At 41.1% G+C, this 27956-nt stretch overlaps 1 protein-coding gene across 5 annotated transcripts in view; it reads right to left on the minus strand.

Moving 5' to 3' along the window:
- Positions 1 to 430: 430 nt before the first annotated feature.
- srl (sarcalumenin) overlaps positions 431 to 27956 on the minus strand; it is a 58854-nt gene continuing 31328 nt past the window's right edge. For 2 of the 5 annotated variants that reach the window (XM_055651533.1, XM_055651534.1), the window contains exons 2-7: positions 24055 to 24180; positions 23597 to 23692; positions 16455 to 16487; positions 5862 to 5978; positions 4671 to 4904; positions 431 to 4482 (exon numbers count right to left, since the gene is read on the minus strand). In XM_055651533.1, the coding sequence (XP_055507508.1) occupies positions 3671 to 4482; positions 4671 to 4904; positions 5862 to 5978; positions 16455 to 16487; positions 23597 to 23692; positions 24055 to 24180 (1418 nt within the window). In that variant the 3' untranslated portion in view covers positions 431 to 3670. Of the gene's footprint in view, positions 4483 to 4670; positions 4905 to 5861; positions 5979 to 16454; positions 16488 to 23596; positions 23693 to 24054; positions 24181 to 25850; positions 26143 to 26964; positions 27076 to 27956 lie in introns of those variants that run through there. The other 3 variants (XM_055651530.1, XM_055651531.1, XM_055651532.1) reach the window with 3 other exon arrangements.

Raw genomic sequence — 27956 nt, forward strand, 5'->3', positions numbered from 1 at the left:
TCTCAAACAATTGCTCAAGCTGAGATCAGTAGCCTAATGCGTAGCGAATCTCTTACATTTCATAGCGCATTAATCAGTTCAAAGATTTTATTTAGAATTATTTTCTTAATGCTCCTGGTGTATCTCCATCCAATTCATGTGGATGAAGAAGGATTGGATTAATTTGTTAGAAAAATGCACATTTTGTAATCATATGAAACAAAATGCATTCTCAAAAAGCTTTATTTCAAAGGTGTCAGTAGAAATTTTCAGAAAAATCAGGAAATATGTTACACGTAAGGAAAAAAAGTTAGCTCTCAAAGAAACATTTATAGTAAGTCTGATACCTTTGAGACTTCAAAGGAAACCAACTGATGCAATGAAATAAAATTGGACAGATTAGGAGTGCAACAGCATCTGAGGACACAAAAAAAACAAGAACAAAGTGAGGTGCTTGAAAATTAACTTTATTAGCAGGGGCTATGAAGTTTACAAATCAAAGTAAACTGATATTTGATTTATTCTGTACTCCTGGAGTGAAATACAAAAATTCGGAGAGTTTAATTGTAGGATATTTTGAAGCTTTCTAATTTTAGGCTTTAACTCTGATGCAATGCAGCAACAAAATATAAAAGATGAATTCAGGTTCAACCCAATAAAAAATACCCTTCAACCTATGTTAAATCCTAAAAAGTAGAAGGTTCCAACAACTAGCCATAAATAGTTACATTCAGCTGCTTCTTTGCTATCACGAGGGTCCTTTATTCAATCAGCTTATTTCCTACTGTCCTATAGTTTATAGCCTGCAGTTTTCAAATTCAAGTGAGTATATTTTGGAAAAAAAATTCTTAGCCTCAACTTTATCTAATTTTTGATATTTAGCCAGGGACAGGTAACAGACAGAATCGAAAAGCATCGATGAAAGGGCTAGCATCATAAACATTTCTTTGGAACAATCCAACTTTTGGAAACATCCATAACGTCCCAATGTTTCCAATGGTCAACACCCTCGCAAGCGCCATGTAGTTACGCAATCAACTGGAATATTGATTGCATGGATTTTGGAAATTCTCCAAATGGTGAGGAAATCACGAGATACAAAAAACACCAGGTCACCCTATAAACAGTTGCCAAAGCACAGACTTTCACAGGTTGCAAACACCATAGCTGTATCAATCTCTCTGTTTATCCCTCTCTCTCTCTCTCTCTCTCTCTCTCTCTCTCTCTCTCTCTCTCTAACAACTACAATGGCTATAATGCCAACGTTGGTGAGCTCCTGCCAACATCGAGAATCAACATATCATGAGCACGATCATCATATATTCAACACATTGCACTCTTCATCTATAGAAAATACTATGGGCTGTGTCCAATGGAACGTGGTTAGTTACCACAAAGTCCTAAGACCACATGTTTAGTACTATGCTGAAAGGTCCACCTCAAATTTCTGGAGTGGAACTAAATCTCAGTACCTGCGGACCCCAGAGGTGAGAGTTCAGTCAATTGTGCCATGGCTAACCACAAATCTATCAATTACATTACATAGTGTCAGCTTACCAAAAAGAACCAATCATTTACTGAGGTTCTTGGAAAATCATCATGGAATCATGAAATCATCTTCATTGTACAGCATGGAAACAGACTATTCAGCCCAATTGGTCCACGCTGACAGGCATTTCATTTTAATCCCATTGCACAGCACTTGGTCCATAGCCCTTTGTGTTTAAGCAATTCAAGTGTCCATCTAAACACTTTAACCACACTCTCAGTCACAGCATTCCAGATACTTACCACTCACTAGGTGAAGTGGGTCCCTCTCATATCCCCTCTTAATCACTACCCCCTTACTTTAAACCTATGCCTCTCAGTGTTATCTAACTCTGATATAGGGGAAAGGTTTCCCACTGAGTGCCCTATCTGTACCCTTCAATTGTATATACAATTGAACAATTTAAAATGGCCAGCTTTATGTGTTCTATGCTCTTTGGTATTTTGGGATATAGTTGAAAGTAAATAAGGCACTAATTAAGTCAATTATTTTCATTCACTTGGATAAAAGTAATGGTTTATGTATGTGAGGATTAGTTCCCTTCAATGCAGTTTCCAATGAAACAGGTACAACATATTAATTTAGTTAAAATATTTAAATATTGTGCAATCATTTTGCACAATTATTTCCTATCTTCTTGCATCTATTTTAATAGGTTATCAAAGACCACTCTTTCACATTGTCTCATATGTTGTTCTATTTCCCATACTGCATTTCAGTAATCTGCAGAACTGATTTGACAGATTATTGATTTCAGAATCCTGTTAGAAATGTATTTAATGAAGGTGGCGTGTTTAAGAAAGAATTGCAGATGCTGGAAAAATGTCTACCTTTCATGAAGGTGGAGTGGGATTTTGACTGGAAGAAAAAAGATAGTTATCTGTGCAGAGCCTTAGTTATCTGTGCAGGTTTCTTATGCATGTCTGTAGAAACAGAGGGCCAAATTCAAAGGAAGGAGTTTAAAAGAGATAGACAAAGAACAAATAGAAGCAATAAGGTCCATATGATCGCGAAGTAAACTTAATTTTGGCTGTCCTCTTAAATAAATCTACAACTTTTCTGCATGTGGTGTGCACACCATTTATTTTTAATATCTCAAGTTATTTTGCATCCCAATCTGAAATAATTTACAACTCGGGATGTTGTTGAAAACTGTTTCAGAGATGTCAGTGCAACATGCTCAAATGATGCCAAGACAGGATAGTACAGTGTACCTTGAAATACTGCTGTTTAAGGTGACTGATGAATCCCATATCACAGAACAATTCATAGACGATGTATCCATTTGTGTACCTGTTACATATTGAGCGTCATGTCAAAGACAATTGAAGGAAAAAATGGGGCAACAGTAAGAGAAAAAGTATGTTTTATGAAATGATTACATTTTTGATAGATTGTGAAACAATGTGTTTTATATTTTGTAACCAGGCCTCCTGAAACCTGCAATGATTTAAATCAATGTCCCTTTTACTGACCTGAATTTATTCTTCAGATTATACTGAGAAAATCTGAATGATTTGGCAATGATATTAGTCTGAGTTTCTCACCAGATTGCAAAACCACTAAAAACATAAACTTTTACATGCATTCTTGTGCAAGATTTGTGAATTGTTTGCCAATCAGATTAAAGGTGATTCCTAAATATGGGATGGTGGAGAATGGGAAACTATTTATCTGCAAGATGGGTTAGATGAAGGTGGAGCTGCATTTTAGACAAAACAAGCGATTCAAAGTGCTAAGGAATAACTAAAGGAAGAGGGAATATAAGAAAAATACAAGAACAAATTTTAGCACCGGCAAGAACTAGGAGTCAACATGCTCCAAACAGTGCAGAAATGTCATCAAAACTCTATACTAAACATGCACCATGAGACTTACCACCATAGCAAATAAATTAACCCTCTGAGCCCTTTACAAACTTTTCTAAACTGTTTCAAAAATGACCAAGTTGGTGTAACTTTGCTCATTGAATGGCATTTCTTGAAAAGTATCTTATGTACATATAGTTTTTAAATGTCCTTAAGGTTTACAACTGATGCATGAATGCAGAAAGTTCAGTTCTCAAAGGGTTAATGAACCATGGCTTCTTGGACACATAAGACATAAGCAATTCCACCCATAAATAATTTACAAGCGCTTTGTTCAGGGCTTTCTGTATCGGTTCTTTGGTGTTTCTCCACATCCAGTGATGTCACAGGATGAAAGGGGTGGGTTTTTCCCAGCGGAGATAGCTCCCAGCAAACCAGGAAGCTCATGGGCGATGATGCGCTCGATTTTCTCCAGCAGACATCCTCCCATGTACGAACATTGTGCTGACAACAATTTGAAACTATTGATGGGATTAATGCCAAAGAAATCTTTATAGATGCTAGGATTGGGCAGGTCAAACTTGCTGACGTTTGTTTTAGCCAGGATGGATTTAAAGATGTAAAATTTGTCAGGTTCATCCAGTATTTCATTGAAGACCAGCTCGGGATCACTGAAGAAGGTCATTTTGTCCTTAAAAGTCTGCAAGTATCGATCCACAAGCAGGGCATGAATGCGCACACGTATGGCATGCTGGCGGATGAAGGCAATTTTATTCTCTAGTCTGTTCTCAATGACTTGGTTAAGATCCTCCAGTAGGGAGACCTCCTCTTTCAAAAAGAGGTTTTGATTTGTATCGTATTGGTACTCATAGGGCCAGAAAGAGCTAACGTAGACCCTTGGTGGTTCAGTGACATTGATTAGTGGTGCCAAGCTCCAGAAGAGAGCTCCATAGACTCGCATTAGTTCTTGAGTGGCTATATTGTCAGCCTTGTTTAGAATTATTCTGATTTGAGACTCGCGACCTTTCAACTGACGGAAGAGCATTTCCAGTTCCAATCCAACGTCCAGCTTGGTCGGATCAAACACAACAAATATGAGATCAGCTCGGTCAATGAACCACTGGCAAACATCATTGAAAGGATAACCTTTAAAAGATAGAAAACATAAAATACTTATTTTTAAATTGTACATAAAAGTATTCATGTTAATAATCCTCCCAAATTTACATCTGCTTCCCAGTTTGCACTAATTTCCCAATCTGATAAAATTCACAACTTTCCACTCAGCTTACAATGTGAATTGTATTCAGTTATTATAGTTTTATGTTAAATACCTCTCTCTTGCTGTTTACGGTTCTCGATGATTCCAGGAGTGTCTACAACAGTCACTCGTTCCAGCAGCCTGTGTGGAAGCTCGATGCCAACTAGTTTCTCCAAAAAGTTCTGTCCGAATTTTTCCAGTGGAGAAAATGATCGAGCGCTGTCAGCAGCCATGACGATTCCTTCCACAGTCCGTACCTTATTTCCATGCATGAGAACAGTAAATTCTGATGTCGTTGGCTCTGCACCTAGGGGGTGGATAGAAAATATGCCAAAATTAAGACGGGAATATAGTTATTTGATATCTATAACCTACACCATATATTGATGGAGCTTTTTCTAACTTTCAAGGTTAACTTTAATGATCTTACCTTTGCACCTTAATTATTTTTCTTCTGATTAACACGTATTTGCCTCAACTCTATTTTCCTGCATATGCTGCATACCCCATTGCCCTTACTGAAGAAGCAATTCTTCCTGACCCGCTGTCTATTAGGGGTAGACCATTCCAATTTTATTTTACTCTAGAAAAACCATTCTGGGTGAGGTCTGCAAGATAATCATGCAGAAGTAATTTGAGGATCATAAATTGACTGTGGGGAGAAACCTTTGTAAATGTAGTGGAGTGGTGTGTTTTGGTTGTCCTTGGCCAATGGAGAAAAATTTCCACCACTAATGTGTGCATTCACCTGTCAAACCTATAAATTGATCCCATTTTCAGACCTTGGTCAGCTCTGTAGATTATGGTACTTCAGGTACTTATCCAGGTGCTTCTAAACAGTGCCCTTAAAATGCTTGGAGGATTAAAATTCCCAGCGGTATTATAATCCTACTGTCAATACTCAATTCATTCCTTAAAATCCATATTTCTTAGTTATTGACCAAACAGAAATGACCCTGCAGATTCTGGAGCATTGAATTGATATTTTGTTTGGAATAGTTAACAGTGATACAAATACATCGATAGATGCTCCTGAACATATCATCAGTGATAACATGATAACATCAGAGTGGCACAGACTGGAGGTTGGCACATTGCGCAGAATTTATCATAGTAAATTTCACAGATTGTCACAAAATTTAGGTTATATTTTTTTAAATAAGAATAATTTATATTTTTAAACAAAATATCCAATTTCCTTTAAATACATATTTATTTAACAAAAGAAATTGCTGAAAATTGAATCTTTATATCCTCCCAGTACCTGTATACAGTTGGTAAATATTCTCATCCAGTCCCAGGAGGTAGTTGACCATGGTGGATTTTCCAACACTCCATGGTCCCAAGAACAATATCATTGGTTTTGATACAATTTCTCCATCTGGAAGTAGAAGAGTTTACACATACAGTCATAGCAAAAGCTGTTCATTGTAATACATAGCAAGCCCACACTAGTTCACAGAATCATAGAATGGTCACAGCATAGAAGGCCCATTGAGTCTAAAGCAGCTCTACCTTAAAGCAATCTAGCTAGTCCTATTCCATCCCTCTCCCCACTAGGGGACTATGGGGCCATGAGGGAGGAGCTGGCCAAAGTTGACTGGAAAGATACACTAGCAGGGATGACAGTGGAATAAAAATGGCAGGTGTTTCTAGGAATAATACAGAAGGTGCAGGATCAGTTCATTTTTAGGAGGACATGGCTGACAAGGGACGTCAGGGACAGTATAAAAATTAAAGTGAAGAAGTGCAACGTAGCAAAGATGAGCGGGAAGCAAGAGGATTGGGTAATGTTTAAAGGACAACAGAAGATAACTAAAAAGACAATACGGGGAGAAAAGATGAGGTACAAAGGTAAGCTAGCCAAGAATATAAAGCAGGATAGTAAAAGCTTCTTTAGGTATGTGAAGAGGAAAAAATTAGTTAAGACCAAAGTTGGACCCTTGAAGACCAAAAAAGGTGAATTTATTATGGGGAACAAGGAAATGGCAGATGAGTTGAACAGGTACTTTGGATGTGTCTTCACTAAGGAGGACACAAACAATCTTCCTGCTATAGTAGTGGCTAGCGGATCTGGGGTGACAGAGGAACTGAAGGAAATCCACATTAGGCAGGAAATGGTGTTGGATAGACTGATGGGACTGAAGGCTGATAAATCCCTAGAGCCTGATGATCTGCATCCCAGGGTGCTTAAGGAAGTGGCTCTAGAAATTGTGGACGCATTGGTGATAATTTTCCAATGTTCTATAGACTCAGGATCAGTTTCTGTGGATTGGAGGGTAGCTAATGTAATCCACTTTTTAAGAAAGGCGGGAGAGAGAAAACAGGGAATTATAGACCAGTTAGCCTGACATCGTTGGTGGGGAAGATGCTGGAGTCAATTATAAAAGATGAGATAGTCGAAAATGGACAAGGGAGGGCCAGTGGATGTAGTGTACCTGGACTTTCAGAAAGCATTTGATAAGGTCCCACATATGAGATTAGTGGGCAAAATTAGGGCACATGGTATTGGGGATAGAGTGCTGACCAGGATAGAGTGCTGACATGGATAGAGAAGTGGTTGGCAGGCAGGAAACAAAGAGTAGGGATTAACGGATCCCTTTCAGAATGGCAGGCAGTGACTAGTGGGGTACCGCAAGGCTCGATGCTGGGACCGCAGCTATTTACAATATACATCAATGATTTGGATGAAAGGATTCAAAGTGACATTAGCAAATTTGCAGATGACACAACGCTGGGTGGCAGTGTGAACTGTGAGGAGAATGCTATGAGAATGCAGGGTGACTTGGACAGGTTGGGGGAGTGGCAGATGCATGGCTGATGAAGTTTAATGCGGATAAATGTGAGGATATCCACTTTGGTAGCAAAAAAACAGGAAGGCAGATTACTATCTAAATGGTGTCAAGTTGGGAAAAGGGGAAGTACAACAGGATCTGGGGGTCCTTGTACATCAGTCTATGAAAGTAAGCATGCGGGTACAGCAGGCAGTGAAGAAAGCAAATGGCATGTTGGCCTTTATAACAAGAAGAATTGAATATAAGAGCAAAGAGGTACTTCTGCAGTTGTACAGAGCCCTAGTGAGACCACACCTGGAGTATTGTGTCATCCCCTAATTTTGGTCCCCGAATTTGAGGAAGGACATTCTTGCTATTGAGGGAGTGCTGCGTAGGTTTACAAGGTTAATTCCTGGGATTGCGGGACTGTCATATGCTGAGAGATTGGAGCAGCTGGGCTTGTACACTCTGGAGTTTAGAAGGATGAGAGGACATGTCATTGAAACATATAAGATTGTTAAGGGCTTGGACACGCTAGAGGCAGGAAACATGTTCCCGGTGTTGGGGGAGTCCAGAACCAGGGGCCACAGTTTAAGAATAAGGAGTAAGCCATTTAGAACGGAGACGAGGAAACACTTTTTCTCACAGAGAGTGGTGAGTCTGTGGAATTCTCTGCCTCAGAGGGCGGTGGAGGCCATGATCACATTGAATGGCGGTGATGGCTCGAAGGGCCGAATGGCCTACTTCTGCACCTATTGTCTATTGTGTATTGTAAAACCTCACCTTTCTCAGCATTAAATTTCATCTACCACCAATTATACAGCTGTCCATAAATTGTTGTAGTCTCTTACTCTCATCCTCACAATTAACTATGCTTCCATGTTTTATATCAATTGCAAAATTGGAAATTGTTCATCTGTGCCCAAATCTTAATTATCAAGACATATTAAGAAGCACAGTTGTTCTTGTACTGACCCCTACAGAACACCATTGTTCATTTGTGACTAAACCAAAAAAAAGCTTATTATTACTATTCTGTTTCCTGTTCTTAGCCATTCTTCTATCTGCTGCAAAGAAGAATGGCTAATTGTTGTCAGGTCCACTTTAAATCTTTCCCTCTCACTTTAAACATATGTCCTCTGGTTTTAGTCAACCCTACCCTGGGAAGAAAACTGTGAACATCCACCTGATATATGCCCTTCATGATTTTGTAAACCTCTATAACATCACCCCTCAACCTCCTCCACTCCAAGGAAAATAGTTCCAGCCTATCCGATCTCGCCTTAACTCAAGCCTGCCAGTTCCAGCCACATGCTTGGAATTCTTTTCTGCACCCTATGTAGTTTAATCACACACTTCCTATAACAAGGCAATCAGAACTGCACATAGTATTCCAGGAGCATCTCACTGATGTCCTATCAGGCAACACAACGTGCCAACTCTGGTTCTCAATGCCCCGTTCAGTGAAGGCAAGAGTGCTATATGGCTTCTTCACCACTTTGTCTACCTGTTTCATAATTTTCAGGGAACTGTGTACCTGTATTCTTAGATCTCCTGTTCTGTAATACTCCCCATGACCCTGACATTTATTGAATCAGCTATTTACTATTGTTGGAATGGAAACCAAAGAGATGTAAATCTTGACTCGGAGGTAACACTTTGTCTCCAAGTCAGAAATTCATGGATTTTAAATGTCAGTCTCAAGATATGGGCACTTATCTGAGCCTGGTGCATATGACAGAAGCAAGGATGTCTAGCACTGGAAAAGTGTCTTTCAGATGAGGGGTTAAACCCAAGACCCTTTCTGCTCATAGATGTAAATTAACCCATGTAATTTTTGTGAACTATCAGGGAATTCTTCTCTGTTCTTGGACAATATATATGTTCAACCTCATTCAAAAAATTATCCAAATAAAATGGAATCTTTGTTGTTGTTAATTGGCTGCTGCATATCTCTACATAGTATATAAAAAGTATGAAAATTGGCCAGAAGCTTCTTAGGATTCCACTAAGGATATGGAAGTTAAGATACAATTGGATTATCTTTTTTATTAGTGATTGAAATGTTTAAGACCTCATTAAACATCTCAAGGTGCAAATAAATAAAGGAATTGTGCAATTGCATCACCTACCTCAGAAAATCTTCATCAGATTGTTGGTGTCTGACTGAAAACTGCCTATAATTCTTCTATAATTCAAATGACTAGTTGGATGGATACATATGTCTGGGTTATAAGAAAGCAAGGTGGATGCAAAGGATCGCAACATTTGGTTCAATCTATGCAAACAAGTTTAATAGTTTGTAAATTCAAATTTTAGGACAAAATTTCCCAAGTAAAGTATAGAAAAGTAGCCAAAATGAACAAAAGTACAGAGAAATAAAGCAAGAAACCTAGAAATAAGGAAATAAAAGATAAAAGCAGAGAGAAGAGATCAGACAAGCAAGTGATTGCAACTGAACGGGGACAGAAATGGGTAGTATAACAGAACTGAAAAACAGAAAATCTTAGAAATATTCAGCATGTGATTCAGCATCTGTGAAAATAAAAATAAACCTGAAACATTAAATCTGTTTTCTTTCTGTTTTTCACAAATGCTCTCTGACCTACTGAGCATTTTCAGCATTTTAATTATTATTTCAGGTTTCTAACATCTGCACTTTTGCTTACGTCCATAGGAATTGAGTGACTATGCCATAGAATAAGGTCAATTGAAATAAGGGGACTAAAACAGAACAGAGGGAGTTTAAAAGGAAGGAAAAAAGCAGGAGTGCATAACCAGGGCAAACAAATGGTGTTAAAATGGAGAGCAGCAAGTCTGATGAATGTGGTATGTGGCATCTGTGAACCATCAGTGTGCATATTATGTCGATTTATAGAAAATCATCAAACAAGAAAAATAATTTTCAATTTTATAGCACCATTTATATCTTCAAGATGCTCAAATTATTTTTATCCCAAATAAATACTTCTGGTACATTATCATGTTTGTAACATAAGGCTAGACTGTCATTTTGAAGACTGTCAAAATGGCATCATACCTATCTATCTTCTATCTTCTATCTATCTATCTTTAAAACTCTGTGCCTGACGACTGGCTGTCCTTTCTGCCTTTTGATTCGTGCCCAATACTCGCAGATGTCCAATCGGAAACGGCCGATGCTCGCAGATGTCCAATCGGAATGGCCGATGCTCGCAGATGTCCAATCGGAATGGATCCTTTTACTTTCTTCCTTTGATTCACTGCCACGCCGAATCCAGACGCTCAATCTCCCAGGTCTTTTCCATTTTGGTGGAGATTTCGCTTTTCTTTCTAAGTATCCGCTCCTCATTACATTTCGTCGCCTTTAAGTACACGTTTTTAATCAAATCCTTCTCCCCCCACCCCCCCCACCCACTCATTTTGTCGCCTCCTGCTGGCCAGCGACCATAACGGCTGCTGGCGCCCGCATTTCAACCTCAAGAGACGCCATTTAATTCGGCCTTTCAAGGACGGCTTCAGTTCGAGGACCACGTCTCCCGTGGGGGCTGCGGGTAGGGAACGGCTACCGGTAGGGAACGGCTACCAGTAGGGAACGGCTGCGTTGGGGGAGCAGACCCAACGGGTCTGCCATTGGTCTAGTAACTATTAAAACTCTGATCTTGGATGTGTGTGTGTCTTTACATATGTGATTCACATCTCCTCGAAAACCCGACGCGGTAACGGTGATATTTTTACATATTCCGGTAGAGATTTACCTCATGATTTCAAAAATTCCCTCTTCCGAAAATTTGATTCATTATTTCCCGAGTTTTTTACTAAAATTGCTCACCAATCCGATATCTTTATAAAATCTAATGTGCTGAAGCGAGCTGATGACTTTTCTCCTCGCAGCAAGCCGCGCAGTTCTCAACGCGCAGCCTTGAGCTGCGAGTTACCTGGGTAGAGCAGGCCTCTCCACCAGCCGCCCTATCCCCCCCCCTGGCTCTGGATTGAAGCTGTTGAAAACGATCAAGTGGTGCTGCGCGCTCCACTGGGCTCCTTTAAGTTCTACATAATGGCAGCGGCGGTCGTTATTGCAGAGCGGCTGCGGAAAAGCGCAGTGGAAAAGTAGCCATGGCGGCCGTCACAGGGGACGACCTCCACTCCGTCTCCCACGCCCGATCATTGTCACGCTGGTGGGTGGGCTTCCCCTTGCGGTAGCTACGATCAGCCGGCCCTCCGTTGTTTTTCACCGTCCTCAGATCACTCCGGACCTCGCTCTGGACCACGCCAGCCGCAGCCTAGCTCGGCGCCTGGTGGGGAGGCCTGCTCTACGACCTGGGCAAGTGCTGCCTCTACCCCCTTCCCCTCACTCTCTACCTCCTCCCCAGGACAGAGAAAGAGAGAGAGAGGGGTGGTGGAGGGGGGGGGGGGGGAGAGGAGGGGGGGGGGGGGTGGAGAGAGGGGGGTGTAGAGGGGGGGTGGAGAGGGAGGAGAGGGGGCCCTCCCTCTCTGTCCCCCCCCCTCTGTCCCCCCCTCTCTCCCCCCCTCCCTCTCTGCGCCACCCTCCCTCTCTGCCCCCCCCCCTCTCTGCCCCCCCCTCCTCTCTGCCCCCCCCCTCCCTCTCTGCCCCCCCCCTCTCTACCCTCCTCCTCTCTGCCCCCCTCCCCCTTTCTAGGGAGTGGTGAATATTGGGACCTATGGGTGAGTGGTGGAGTATTGCGTTCGGGAACCAGCCCTCCCCTGTGATGTTGCGCCACCCCCACCGCTCAATCTCTACTCCCTCTCTACCCCCTCCCCCTCCCTCTCCACTCCCCCCTCTCTAGCTGCGCCTGCGCAGTTGGGGGTTGTGCGTGAGTGGATGGGGCGGGGAATGGGGTAAAAGAAGCAAATTAATAATATTAATATATCAAAGTTAGTGTGTGTGTGACACCGAAGGCCGCGCCGCCCCCCCCCCCCCCCCCCCCCCTGCAATCACCCGTTGAGGGGACGGAACCCAACAGGTCCCCCTTGGTCTAGTCCAAGATATTTCTGCAGGGTATTATTTCTGTCATCTACCAGGACATATTTCCTCTTTCTGCAAGAGTACATTAGGACTACAGCACCATTATGATCAATTGAAATCTTATGGACAACGCTGAGGTTTCCACATGTGGATGAGGATTCAGCAATCACACTGTGAAGAAAGATTATTTCAATTGAAAAGTTTTAAAGTATCCTAATGATAACTGAGAAAGGAAGTGGGTAAAATTAATTGATAAATGGTTTGGTGCAATGGATTAATTATCAGATATGCAAGTTCTAAAAGATTCTCTGACAGTTTTTTGGAACAGCTTTCACATGGAAGGTTATTGGACCGTAGCTCAAGAAGCAGAGGGGTGAATACCAGAGGTAGACGGGTTTGAGGGAAAGTTTTGTGAATTTGTACCTACAATAGAGAATATTGTAAATCTGTTGAACAGCAATTAATCAAGTCACCCATTTCATCCCAAATGACCCAGTCGACGTTTCAACCTAAGGCATTGACTGTCTATTTCTGTTTGCAGATGTGCTGTCTGTCCTGCTGAGTTCTTCCAGCTGCTACAGATTCCAGCATCTGGAGGCTATCATACAATTATTTTATAGTTTCAGTAGAAGTTAAACATTGCTAGAAAATGATAAAGAATTGAGACAGCGAGTTTAGGAAGGGATTGGAAGGTGCACAATGTGTACAAATATAAGAGCGCACTAGGAGTTTAAGGTTCTTTATAGAATGATGAGACAGGTTAGATGAGGTAAAGATTTCAACAAAAATGTCCCAATTACTTAGCAGACTGCTTCAGGTGTATATAAACGTTGTTCTTTGTATATGTGTGACAAATTTCCAAATTTGCGCCTCCTGAAGCCAGAATTTCTTGCAAACTATGCTTACTCGAATTCCCTGTGCAATTGCAAAGCTACCTTTTGATGATAAACTGATGTCAACTTCGTGATTGAAACCTTCCAATCCTCATTGAAAAACCATGTGTAGCAAGGCCCCGCATGTGGAAATTCTGTCCTTTGGAGGAGTGGACAGGATAAATTCTGTACTGAAACAGCTGAAAAAATTGACAGTTGGCTGTCAAGCCTATCAGAAATTTCAAATGACTCTGAATATCTGTCATTTAGAAACATTAACATTTACAAAGACTTAAGCAAATTATTAAAATAAACACATTTATCCTAAACATGGAACAAATACTAAAGCATTTAAAAACAGAAAAATACATTGAACTAAACACAGCTCAAGAACCGTACATTACCTATTACTTACCTTTGAACCTTGCACCCATTCTTCTCCATTTAAATAGATGGAGATACTCCTGCACTGGGTCTAACCTATTAAAGGTCTTTTGAGCAGTTTCCTCATTATATGTGTTGGATAATTGTGGCAGCTTTATGACCATTCCAGAATTTCAACATTAAATTCATCAAGAAATGGCTGTCAAAGGCTCTCAATACAGGTTGAGACTTTTCTATTCATGCATACCTATCCACAATTCCTTGGCACTTCAATAACTTGGCACTTACACAGGGAAGTGCTGGCAATTCTGCATTTAACCCCAACATCTAGGCCCATATATTGAACGATGGGCTAAATGCAGAAATCTGGCCTGAAAACTCTTGTTTTAAGACAATTAGGGAATTTCATACATTGTCTACATGTATCATGACATCATTCATAGGTTTGTACACAGTGTGTAAGCTTTTTCAAGCTTGCAGAATTTCCAAGTGACCTCAAATTGTTTCCAGAGAGCCACGCCCTTTAATATGTTAGCTCCCAAAACCACATCCACTTTGGTGGCAAGAACAGGAAAGTAGACTATTATCCGAATGGTGGCCGATTAGGAATAGGGGAGATGCAACGAGACCTGGGTGTCATGGCACACCAGTCATTGAAAGTAGGCATGCAGGTACAGCAGGCAGTGAAGAAAGCGAATGGTATGTTAGCATTCATAGCAAAAGGATTTGAGTATAGGAGCAGGGAGGTTCTACTGCAGTTGTATAGGGCCTTGGTGAGACCACACCTGGAGTATTGTGTACAATTTTGGTCTTCTAATCTGAGGAAAGACATTCTTGCCATAGAGTGAGTACAGAGAAGGTTCACCAGACTGATTCCTGGGATGGCAGGACTTTCATATGAAGAAAGACTGGATAGACTCGGCTTGTACTCGCTAGAATTTAGAAGATTGAGGGGGGATCTTATAGAAACTTACAAAATTCTTAAGGGGTTGGACAGGCTAGATTCAGGAAGATTGTTCCCGATGTTGAGGAGGTCCAGAACAAGGGGTCACAGTTTAAGGATAAGGGGGAAGTCTTTTTGGACCGAGATGAGAAAAACATTTTTCACACAGAGAGTGGTGAATCTGTGGAATTCTCTGCCACAGAAGGTAGTTGAGGCCAGTTCATTGGCTATATTTAAGTGGGAGTTAGATGTGGCCCTTGTGGCTAAAGGGATCAGGGGGTATGGAGAGAAGGCAGGTACAAGATACTGAGTTGGATGATCAGCCATGATCATATTGAATGGCGGTGCAGGCTCGAAGGGCCGAATGGCCTACTCCTGCACCTTATTTCTATGTTTCTAAAACAAAATGGCATGAGATTTTCCTGGGTTTCCCTGGATTGTCTAACCGAACCAAGTAGGAAAGTGGATAGATTTATTTCCAATGGAGAGGTCCTATCCACATGTTATTTTTTAATACCTGTTGTGAACAAGCAATTCAGCTTCCTTGGGAAAGATTCTTTTCTCATGCTTTAGGATGTAACATTGTATATACACACCTATGACACTTGCCTTTAACCTTTACATATTGGAGAACATATTGACCAGGTTCTTGTGAATGCACGTAATCTATTTCCAGCCCAAAACACCAAAGTATCGACACCGATGCATCCAAATGAATATTTGAAATTGGAAAGTGTCATAAAGTGACAGGTTACATATATATGGAACTTAAGAGGAAAACTGAATGAAAAGGTAACAAAGTCCGGCAGCAGATCAGCAGCTGCCATGAGCAATAGTGAACTACACATCATCAGAATGTAGATATGACATATCTACATATGTACATATACACTTTGTCTGGTCTTGTTTACTACTGAAAAAGGGTAGAACATTTATTGACGGAACTTCACCCAATGTTCTTGCTTTTACTGAAATGTTGCTTCCTTTGTTTTTACTTCTGTGACAATGTGGTGTTTTACACTTTTCTCACCTTGTCAGTTAAAGATCACAGGTCCAGCACAGCATGGGTTAAATGCAGAGTAAAGCTACCTCTATGCTGTCCCACCATATTCTCTTGGGCAAGTACAGGTGTAGAGGGAGAATAATCCTCCCTCTACACTTCCTAACATTGTTTCTTACCTTCCATCTTGCCTGACTGGTACAGCATTTGTTTTTCACAGCCCAACCACTCTCCAGTTGGCATTCGAGTCTCAACCTGAGTATTGCATCTTTACCTTTCACACCCCACCCTAACACCACCCCCATTCCTACCCCAACATAGGTTATTTTATTATGCAGCAGCTTTTTACTTGTACAATTGCATTCTATGATTTACATCTCCATAATGAGATCCACAATCCGCTGCCTTTCAGACTAACCTCAAGGATCCGTGGCAAAGTTACCATCAACTAAAATGTGTTTTGCTAATGAATGTTATATAATCAGGACCAATTCACTTTACAAAACTTCATTGTTGGGACATGACAAAGCAACTTCTTTAATCTCCACATATCAACAAATTTGCTAATTACATTTTGGCAGTTAGCTGGACTTACTCAATGTTCTGAGCTTTCAAACAAATTATTCCATGCTATTCAACTATTGGCCAAAACATCAAAGCACACCACCCTACGTACTTTGTAGAGACTGCTTAGCATGATCGTCAGTGGGCCTAACAATCAAACAAACACAAAGTGTACACTGAAAATATGACAGATGGAGTTTGATAGCAGAAACCATTGATTGCCAAGCTTTTAAGGTCTGGCCACCTTCCAGTGGCAGGTCTCCAACCAAGCTGCACATTTGCTCAGTTGCTTTTAATTCTCTAACAATTAGAAGGTTGGGCTTGAGCATGCAAGAGGCAGAGAGTGTTACCAACCTTGAAATGAGGTCATGGAGCGTCCTGGATAGGCTGTTAGATGGGAGGGGAAGAAAAAGGCAGAGTGAGTGGAGTGAAGCAAAGGAAAAGAAATGAAGAGAGAGAGAGAGAGAGAGAGAGAGAGAGAGAGAGAGAGAGAGAGAGAGAGAGAGGGAGAAATGGTGATGACAAAATGTTAAACAAATACACAGAAAGTGGAAACTTTTGAGATTAATTTTACTCCTCCCAAATACTAGATTTATCCATGTTTCACTGTGTAATTAGTCTTTGAATAGATTTTCTCAAGAGCTTGTGTTGGAATCACTCAGGCGGTGGTCAGGACATAATGGGCAGCAAAACACGGACAAACAAGGAGGCCATTCAGCATAATGGATTCTTGGCAGCTCATTCCCACACTCATTTTCCCCAGAACTTATTCTCCCACATTCCTATTGATTCTCCCAGTTTCTACCACTTACCTATGCACGGGGCAATTTTAGAGTGGCCAATTTACCTGCCAGTCATTGGGATGTGGAAGAATAGCAGAACAACTAGAGGAAACCCACATGTTCAAAGGAAAACATGCGAACCACAGAGATACGGAGGTCAATATTAATCAGATTACTTTGAGACATCAGCTCTACTGGTTGCGCATTGCCACCATCTTAACCATGGTATTATGTGGCTTATGGGATCCAGCTGACCCTTTAGTTGCTCCCCATCACCATCATCGCAAACCTTCAACCTCATACCCTCACTTCTCTTCTAAGATAGCAGAAAGTAACAGCTGACTGGCAGGTGGCACTTAGGTAAGATTAGGAAGAGACTTTAGAGACCTTTATATTCAGGAGAGATGTTATGTTCTGTCAACAGAAAGCTATGCAGCAGTTACTAGGGGATTGTAGCCAACTGAGGATGGTCCAAACTATTTGTTTCCAATGAAATGCATTTTTAAGAGAACTTTGCATGTTTTCACAGTGTCCTCTTTGCCTGCTCAAAAGACTAGATTAAATTCGATCAAAGGGAATGGTGTTGGACATCAGCAAATGAATCACATAGGTATTTTAAAACTTCCCATGTGATTTCCAATGATCAGTCGTAGATAAATAACTCAAGTAGAATCTAGCTGGGCCTACCGGCAATGTACATGTCGGCTGAATAGAAAAATGTTGTTGGGTGGACAGAGAAGTGAAGGATAATGGGTAGATAGAGCCACATGGAGAAGGAGGGGTGGAGTTGACCACCTATCCCTCTATCAGCCCCAGGCTCAGCCCACCCCCTTGCTTCTGTATAATGGCTATCTTCCCTCTCTATTCTCAGTCTAGATGCAGGGAATTGACCCAAAACGTACAAAATTATTGTCCTTCTATAGATACAGCTTGACCCGCTGAGTTCCTATAGCAGAATGTTTTTTGCTCCAGATTTCAGTATCTGCAGTCTCGTGTTAGCTGTAGTAAGCATGATTACCAACCTGTTGGGAGGGATATTTACATAAAAAATAATTAATATGGTGTAATTGTGCCAAGTCATGAACAGGGCTAGAGTCCGAATTCACGGTGGTTCTGTGGCAAATACACAAGATCAGCTTTGCTGCCTCTCACATGCAATTGAATAAGCAAACGTGAAAGGCATTGCACGAACAAGCTAAATGCAGTTTATTGTAGATACACACTTACCAGAACGATCACGGACTAGCAATGGGAATAGTGGCTGAAATCCCCTGCTCACCTCCCCGCCCTGTAAAATCTTGTGTACCAGCAAAATTCCTGCTTTCAGTGGGTACTCATGTCAACATTTACATGTTAAACGGCATGTAAGCAGTTATAATGGCAATTTTCGAAGGTACCGTGAACTATTTCCTGCCTTAATGCAGTTGTGGTGATGACCAATAGAGCATGAGGGTTTTGAACAGTCTCTTTTGAAAAATTCACACGCATATTTTGTTTATCTCCAATTGTCAGGTGTTTTTCCAGTTTTGCTTTTTCACCTAACAATGAATCCATTTCTCTTCGAGACCATTACAAAACTGAAGAACATCTATAAATTCATGATGATGATAATAAAATGTTAGAATATAGCAGGACATAATACATTTTCTGCAAGACCAATTTGTATGATTCAACCTCTTGCCTTCCTGAAAATGTATGCTGAATCTGTATATTCCTACATTCCTGAGAGTGACAGCCAATCCGCATCAAAAACATAGACATTTCCAACAAAAGTCATTGTAAAAATAGCAAGGAAGTGGAACCTCAGATAATTGCCTCTAACTACATTGAGATAACTAGTTCTCATGTTAGTACCAATTCATTCGGTGTCAGCCAATTTATCTTCCTAGTGAGCTGCATTTCACACAGTGTGTTCCCTACTCTAATCATTAGGGGACTTGCATCATTACCAATCATCAGTTTGTTTTTAAAAACCTTTAGCTGACAGTTGATTTAAAAATTTAGTTCACCATGCTATCATTACAGAGGCAAGAGCTGATGAACAAAGGATTGAAGGAATGCTGAGGCTAAGACAAATATGTGTGCATATGAGCATTTGTGCACATGTTCGTCCATCACCATTGTCTGGACTGTTGTTCTATAATCAACTCTGATTATCAAAATACATCTTTTGACTGCAAACATTGAGTTAGGTTATTCTTGGACCTCCTCCCAGATCTAATCTAAAAATAAACAATTCATTGTTAATACTTTCATCTGTGAAAACCAGAACATACTGTTATAGTTGGAACAACCTTTGCCGAATAAAACAAAGTGGTGTTTATGGCCACATTCAATTTAACGTCAGTAGAAAGCAGCACACTAGAGGATTAGCAAACATAACCTCCAACATTTGGAAACCTGGCAATAAAAGGAAAGTACACCAGAAGGAAAAGATAAATAATGGTTTCATGTGAAGACATTTAATCAGAATTGGAAACGGCAAGGCAAAAGAACTTCCTTATAAAGCTAAGTGAAAGTGAAAAGGGAGGTAAAAGAGTCAGAATTGTGCCGAGATCCTCCCTCCTAACACAATGTCAGCGGTGGACTCAGAGAGTAGCACTTTCATCTGAGTGAGGAGATCCTTAGTTAATGTCTCACTCCACAGACTTGAGTATGAAATCTAGGTTGACCCAAAAGTGCAGGACACACAAAACACTACTTTTGGCAAGGTTACACAAAAAAGCTGGAGAAACTCAGCGGGTGCAGCAGCATCTATGGAGCGAAGGAAATAGGCAACGTTTCGGGCCGAAACCCTTCTTCAGACTGATCGGGGGCGGGGGTGGGTGGGGACAAGAAAGGGAAAAGGAGGAGTAGCCCGAAGGCTGGGGGATGGGAGGAGACAGCAGGGGGGCTGAGGAAGGGGAGGAGACAGCAAGGACTAACAAAATTGGGAGAATTCGATGTTCATGCCCCCGGGGTGCAGACTCCCCAAACGGAATATGAGGTGCTGTTCCTCCAATTTCCGGTGCTGCTCGCTGTGGCCATGGAGGAGACCCAGGACAGAGAGGTCGGAGACGGAGTGGGAGGGGGAGTTGAAGTGCTGAGCCACCGGGAGGTCAGCTTGGTTATTGCGGACCGAGCGGAGGTGTTCGGCGAAACGATCGCCCAACCTCCGCTCGGTCCGCAATAACCAAGCTGACCTCCCGGTGGCTCAGCACTTCAACTCCCCCTCCCACTCCGTCTCCGACCTCTCTGTTCTGGGTCTCCTCCATGGCCACAGCGAGCAGCACCGGAAATTGGAGGAACAGCACCTCATATTCTGTTTGGGGAGTCTGCACCCCGGGGGCATGAACATCGAATTCTCCCAATTTTGTTAGTCCTTGCTGTCTCCTCCCCTTCCTCAGCCCCCCTGCTGTCTCCTCCCATCCCCCAGCCTTCGGGCTACTCCTCCTTTTCCCTTTCTTGTCCCCACCCACCCCCGCCCCCGATCAGTCTGAAGAAGGGTTTCGGCCCGAAACGTTGCCTATTTCCTTCGCTCCATAGATGCTGCTGCACCCGCTAAGTTTCTCCAGCTTTTTTGTGTAACCTTCGATTCTCCAGCATCTGCAGTTCCCTCTTAAACTACTTTTGGCAATGTCATCTTTTAGATGAGACATTAAATCAACAATGCACAACATTTTTGAGGACAGAATCCAAATGACTAACAAATACAGAGCCCTCCATAATGTTTGGGACAAAGACCCATCATTTATTTATTTGCCTCTGTACTCCACAATTTGAGATTTGTAATATAAAAAATCACATGTGGTTAAAGTGAACATTGTCAGATTTTATTAAAGGGTATTTTTATACATTTTGGTTTCACCATGAAGAAATTACAGCTGTGTTAATGCATAGTTCCCCCCATTTCAGGGCGCCATAATGTTTGGGACACATGGCTTTATAGGTGCTTGTAATTGCTCAGGTGTGTCTAATAGCCCCCTAAATGCAGGTATAAGAGAGCTCTCAGCACCTAGTCTTTCCTCCAGTCTTTCCATCACTTTTGGAAATTTTTATTGCTGTTTATCAACATGAGGACCAAAGTTGTGCCAATGAAAGTCAAAGAAGCCATTATGAGATTGAGAAACAAGAATAAAACTGTTAGAGACATCAGCCAAACCTTAGGCTTACCAAAATCAACTGTTTGGGACATCATTAAGAAGAAAGAGAGCACTGGTGAGTTTACTAATCACAAAGGACTGGCAGGCCAAGGAAGACCATAGCTGATGACAGAAGAATTCTCTGTGCAATAAAGAAAAATCTCCCAAACACCTGTCTGACAGATCAGAAACACTCTTCATGAATCGGGTGTGGATTTGTCAATGACCACTGTCTGCAGAAGACGTTGTGAGTTAGTAAGGTCTGGACCCAGCAGCAGTTGGCAGTTAAGTGATGTTCCTTTGAAGACTGCACCACAGTCAAAGGCCACCCTCAAGGTCCCTTTCTTTGAGTGATACACCCCATGGATGGTTGGGTGGAGGTTGATGTAGGACCTGGGTCTTCTTGATATTTAAGGCTAGGCCCATGGCTCTGTATGCCTTGACAAAGGCATTCAGGATGCCCTGGAGGGCAGTACATCTGGATGTACGTTCAGGGCAGTACATTCAGGGAAGTACATTCAGGGCAGTACATCTGGAAGTTGCATCTACAGACACAGACTCCTGCATTCATGCCTTACGAAGATTCATCTGTCGATGAGGTCAAGTTTCATCTTTAAGATCAGACAATGGCACAAATTTTATCCAAGCGGAAAGAGATTTGAGAGAAGCACTCAATGGCTGAAATAAGAACAAGATACAGAATGCTATGCTTCAGCGAGGGATAAGGTGGAACTTTAATCCTCCAGCAGGATCCCATCACGGAGGTGTTTGGGAATGATTGATTCGCATGGTTCGAAATGTGCTGCGTTCTGTTCTTAAACTACATGTTCTGGACGATGAAGGATTGCAAACTTTATTTTGTGAAGTTGAAGCAATTTTAAATGATCGACCCATTACCAAGAATTCTGATGATCCAAGGGACCTGGAAGCACTTACACCAAACCATCTTCTTCTGTTGAAGACAAAGCCAATATTACCACCTGGACTCTTTGTGAAGGAAGATGTATACTAAACGCAGATGGAGACAGATACAATGTATGGCAGACCTTTTTATGGAAACGGACACAAGAATACTTGCCTCTAATCCAAGAACAACAACGATCGCCAAGGGTAAGAAGAAGCTTTCTTCCAGGTGACATCGTTTTGGTGGTTGATTCAACTGCTCCTCGCTAATGGGCAGAATATTGGAGATCATACCAGATGTACAAGGTCTTGTGCGTACAGTACGACTTCAGACTAAGAACAACATCTTGGTAAGACCAATAACTATGATATGTCTGCTCCAAAAAGCCAAACAAGATGCCCAAGAAGAAGTTTGAAGAATCACTAAAGAAGTTTGAATGCCAACACATAATGCATACCTTTTGTTTTTGATAATATGTTAAGCTTTTATAGCTCCTTTTAATGTTTATTGGTAATTGTTTTGTTGTATACGTAGAACAATTAGGGGCCGGTGTGTCGGAGTCATTCATGCTTAGGCTAGTTACTGTTAGCATATTTTATTGTTTTGTCTTGATATTTCTTGCAGAATTATTTGGTACGCTTGGGGGTGGGCTTTTGATACGTAGATGAACGTTACATATATCACAGGAGAGGGTGGCATGATGAGACTGGAACAGGCACGGGAGAAGGAATGCAGTTTTTACCAGAAGAGAGAGAGAGAACCGTCGGTTACAGCTTGTATGAGAATAAGAAATACCTGGTATGAATCATCTCTTCATTTGTACAACTACTTCAATAAAGAGTCAATTAAATTGGAAATAAAGACTGGAGGATCCGTTTCTTTTTATCGTCTGAGTACAATCACTCCTCCTCCCTGCCTGTGTAGTAATGGCAATGGAAAGTTGGACATTGGAAAAGTTTGAAATTGCCATTACAGATCCCATGACACAATTTTTCAAGCTGGGCAGGGCAATTCACCTACTACATTATGCTTGTGTACTCATTTGACTCTTCAAAGAATTCAATAAGTTTGTTTCTACCATTTCCGTTTCACTACCTTTGATTTTATCTTAGTGAATCTATTTGTATCCTCCTTTCATATTTATTTACTCCTAGAATACTAGAACATATGTTATTCTTTTAAAATTAAAGTAGGTACTCAAGAGTGATGTCCAGGATGTGACCTTATTTAAGGCTAATGGTTAGTATTTCCCCCTTTTAAATTCAAGCATGCGTGAATCATTTGATCAGATCATCTCCTTGGAATCACATCGGTGGTGCAGAAATCAGTTCATCAAACATGCATTTCCTTTCAAGAAGATTGTGATAGTTTAGTTAACCTATTTAACTATGATTTATATAATTTATTCATCCCCTTTGAATTGGAAGCAGTCTTGCTATTTGCTGTTAATTCCTTTTCATTTGCCTTTATTTCATTTCAACAAATTAGCATGAGTGTGCATGACATCACAGTGGATTTTTACATTGAGTTTTTTGTATTTCCATTTAATGGTATTGGCTTCAGTTGTTGAAGGCTGTATAACAAAGGCACTGAGCTGACAGCAAATATTTTCAAATAAATATTAATCACTGCTTCATTTCTGAATTCATGTTGTCCCGGTATCTGAATGCTTCCTATTGCTTTTCCTACCTGTAATTTCATGTTGCCTCAGTTCGTTGTATTTATATGCTTGCTCCATGGGTCTGATGGCATTGTGGTATATCTTTCGTAACCGCTGCAACACACCTAGTAATGAAGGAGGGCAGTCAATACATGAAGATAGCAAGAGCACACAGAATGAAATACAATTCAGTCTGCCAGTAACCGTGCTTTTTGTAATGTTTTGTAATAACCCTGTCCTCTGTTTAATTCTACCATACACAATCAACATAAATTCTCCCTCATTTCCAAAATGAATGGAATAATCTAGAAATTTCCCTGTATTTCCAGAACATTCCTTCACCCCATATACCTAGAAGATCTCGTCTCCAAATCTCCAAATAATTCTAAATTCCTCACAATTTAACCTCATGATTGGAAGTGGTGAAAGATGTAAAAGCTCTGTTGGAGATGCCAGTGGCTAAAAATGTAGTTTTATTCATACATACCCGAGTAATCATCAGATGTGGTCTTCTCATCCAGCCGGAGGGTTTTTTCAATGTGAGATCGATCTCTGAAAGGGAGCTGCAACTGAGGCTCCTCCTCTACCTCCACCTCTACCTCATCTCCTTCATCTGCAGGATCAAGAAACAGCAATACATCAGGATTGAAGTGTTAATCTCAATCTTAAATGCTCCATATCCCCAATTTCACAGTTTTGTTGGAATACAATTAGAGCATGAATAATCTGTACCTCTTCCAATTACCTCTTTATAAACCTCGTCCCTGGATATTCCTGTCCAAGAAAATCTGTCCTATCTCGGAAGCTATTAACCCAACAGCTATAATATTTGGAGAGAGAACATTTCAGGTTTCTATTAGCTTTATGTAAAAATGTATATTAGGTCATGATTTCACTCCAGCATGACTTACCTGAAATTTTAAGTTTACACTCATGTGTTGTGGATTCTGTTCCCCTTGGTTGCGCTATCTTTGCTCTGCTGGAACCATTATGGTGAGGGCGAGGAAGGGGTGAAATGACTAAATTCCAGAGGTTTTTCCTTTACCAGCCAGAAATGTGGCTTGACTCAGATTTGTCCTTGTTACATTGCAAGTAACTTTCACTTTGGAGGCATAAGAGACTGCAGATTCTGGAGTCTAGAACATTAAAATTGAAGCTTCTGGAGAAACTCATGCTACATCTATGGACTAAAATTCACAGTTGGCGTTTCAAGTCGAAACCCTTCATGTAAACTCATCCCCAAATATTTCACTGTCCTTTCATGTCACTCACATTTGTAACCTTTGGAAAAATGCAGCTACTTCAATGCAAATTGGATATAACACAATCAAAACTAGAGAACCATTTAAAAGTTACGTTCAAAATTGACAGAGTGTAAAAAACGCTATCTTGGAAAAAAACTATTTTGGGGTAAACAAGTTCCGAGGTGTAAATATCACCAATAATTTGTCCTAGACTAACCACATTGAAGCTACAGCCAAGAAAGCACATCTATGCTTATACTTCTTCAGAGGATTTAAATGGAATTCAACAATATCAGTTCCAAATTGCTGCAGCCCCTTTTCTCCATTGATACAATTGTTTGTATAACATGATTTTCTATTACGCAGGTTACTGCAAAACAGAACTATCATGCTATAACAGAACTGCTTGTAATTCCAAATTCATTTGCTTCTGCCAACTGTTCCTCAGTCTGCACGCATTGTGACTGAACCGTATTGCAAAATCCTATTTTCTGAAATAATCAATACTAATTGCCTCCTCGTTTCTCTGGGAAGCCTGGCCATAGATTGACTAATTAGAAATCTGATTTTCCAGCATCCCCCGTCCACCCCCACGCCATTGGTTGATGAGAATACAATCTACATTGATTGACATCAATTGATATACGTAAAATTCAGCTTACAAAAAAAAACCTAGTTGATTGAGCTACTTTTGGAGTAGTTCAGATCTTTCTTATTAATTAGTGTGATGACAAATGTCCAATAGTAAATTATTCAGCAGATAGGTCACACAGAAAGCATGAAGTCATGCATCATAGGAATTGTTTGTGATGTTATGAATGAATCATTCCAGCTAGTAATTGTGAAGTTAGTGACAACAAAAGTGAAAGTTACAAGTGCAATCACATTCCGTTGGTCAGTCTCACACCATGATGTTTGTTAGATGAAGTTGATGTGCGACACCAAATTAACCCATTAAATTCCGCAGCTGAATGTTAACACTACTGATCTGTGAGTGTTCCACTTGGCACTGTGGCATGGCAAATCCTTGCTGACTCACCATCCTTCTCCTGTTCCTGTACTTCAGAGGTCAGCCTGGTGTTCTCACTGATGTTTTTGGCCATTCTTGCTATAGATTCAGGAGTCTTTTTCCTTTTCTTTTGCATCAGATTCTGGGAAGGGGACACCTGCTCCTTCATCAGAAACAAAGCTTGCCTCATTAATCTCATCCTGGCCAATCTTGACTCCTACACTGAGTCCTTCAATTGTTTGATACATTTTGTTAACTTCCTTTGCAAAATTTTGGGAATTTTCCACACCTTCTTCAGATCCATTATCATTGTCTCTTTTTGCAATGTCCCCACCTTCAGCACCTTCCACCTTTTCTTCAGTAGTTCCATTATCATCCAACTTATCCTGAATTCTCTCATTGATTTGCTCCTCTTCCTCAGATTCACTTTTTTGAATATTAGCTTCCTGCTCCGAGTTTGCCATTTCAGTATTTTCCACCCCACTATCCAGTGCGTCCTCTTCCAGATCTTTGGTCTCGTCTTCCTTCTCTTCACATGATGCCTCACCTGTTTCCTTTGAAGAACTGTCCTTAAGATCTGACTCACCATTGGCATCCTCCTCAGGCCAATGCTGACTTCTGTTGTCATTGTATTTTTCAGTTTCTCCTTCAGGATCATGGTCAGATTCCAGAACCCTATTTTGTGTTGGTTCCATTACCTTTGCCTTTTCATCCCCATGGGATTCATTAACAGCCTTTTCTACAGATTCAATAGATCCCCTGTCCACAGTTGGAGCTATTTCTGTGTTATTGAGACCCAGTTCTTGAGATTTGTTGATGTCCTTATCAATAAGAACATTATCATCATTCTCTGTATTACCAGACCCAAGATTTTGATTTTTTTCATCATTTACAAGCGACTCTTCCAGTTCTCCAGTATCATTTTTGTTGATTTGATATTCCTCTTCTTCTTCAGCCCCCTTAGCAACGTGGTCATGTGCAGTAGCACACTTTGAACATGCTGATGCACAACTGTCACAGTGTGATTGACCCTCTTCCTTCGTACTGGATTCTTTTGTAGGTCTGGATGATCCCAAATCTGAACTACCATCAAATGCTGAGTCTGCATACACTGTGGGTCCAGCATCCACAGCTTGTTGCTTACCATTCACAAGCTCCTCCTCATTCACATCAACTCCTGGGTTTGAGGTCAAGGCTCCGTTCCCTGTTACAGTGACCACATCTTCACTGTTGGCCTTGGTGAAGTCTTGGGGTTCTAAATGATCAGAACATTATGAATCAGTTTACGAAAAGACTGTTTTGACTTGACTTCACTAAATCTAATTCTGGGTAGATGGGGCAATAAATATTGAAAACATTATTATTGTGGGCCCAGAAAGGTACTAATACGCATTGTTTAAAGGGAATGGGGAGATCAAACAGTGTTTGTTAAGGGAGAAACAGAAGATAACTAAAAAGGCAATACGGGGAGAAAAGATGAGGAATGAAGGTAAGTAGCCAAGTATCTAAAGGAGGATAATAAGAAGCTTTTTCGACAAGGTCCCTGCACAAAACTTGAGAGTCTTAATACAAACTTAAAGCACAATGCTTTGGGGTTCAATGCTGGATGTGGATAGAGAACTGGCTGCAAACAGGAACGCTAAGACAGGATAAACGGGTCCTATTCACAATGGCAGGCAGTTGACTCACGCTGCACCGCAGGAGCAACGGGTCCTGGGACCCCCACACAGTCCACCATACATCACATTCCCCCATTCCAGTTTGAAGGTCAATATTCCAAGTTTGACCTCGCTGACACTAAGCTGGGGGGCTTTTTTGCATTGTGAGGATCCTTGCTAAAGGCAAGGAACTTGGAGTTTACCTCGGTGAGTGGGCAAATGTTTGAAGAAATGTCAGTTTATTGTGCTTAATCTGAGGTTATCCATTTTGGTGGCAAAACTTAAAAGCAGTAGTATTTTTTAAATGTTTTCCGATTGGGAACATGGGAGATGCAGCGAGACCTTGCCGTCATGGGCGCCGTTTGTTAGATTACAGCAGCCAAGTAAAGACGGCGATGCATCGGGCTTCATAGCAAGAGCTTCGATGAGTATAGGAGGACCAAGGTTCTACTGCAGTTGTATAGGTCTCCTTCACACC

Source organism: Leucoraja erinacea, chromosome 20, assembly GCF_028641065.1.
Source record: "Leucoraja erinacea ecotype New England chromosome 20, Leri_hhj_1, whole genome shotgun sequence".
NCBI classification, from domain to species: Eukaryota; Metazoa; Chordata; class Chondrichthyes; order Rajiformes; family Rajidae; genus Leucoraja; species Leucoraja erinaceus.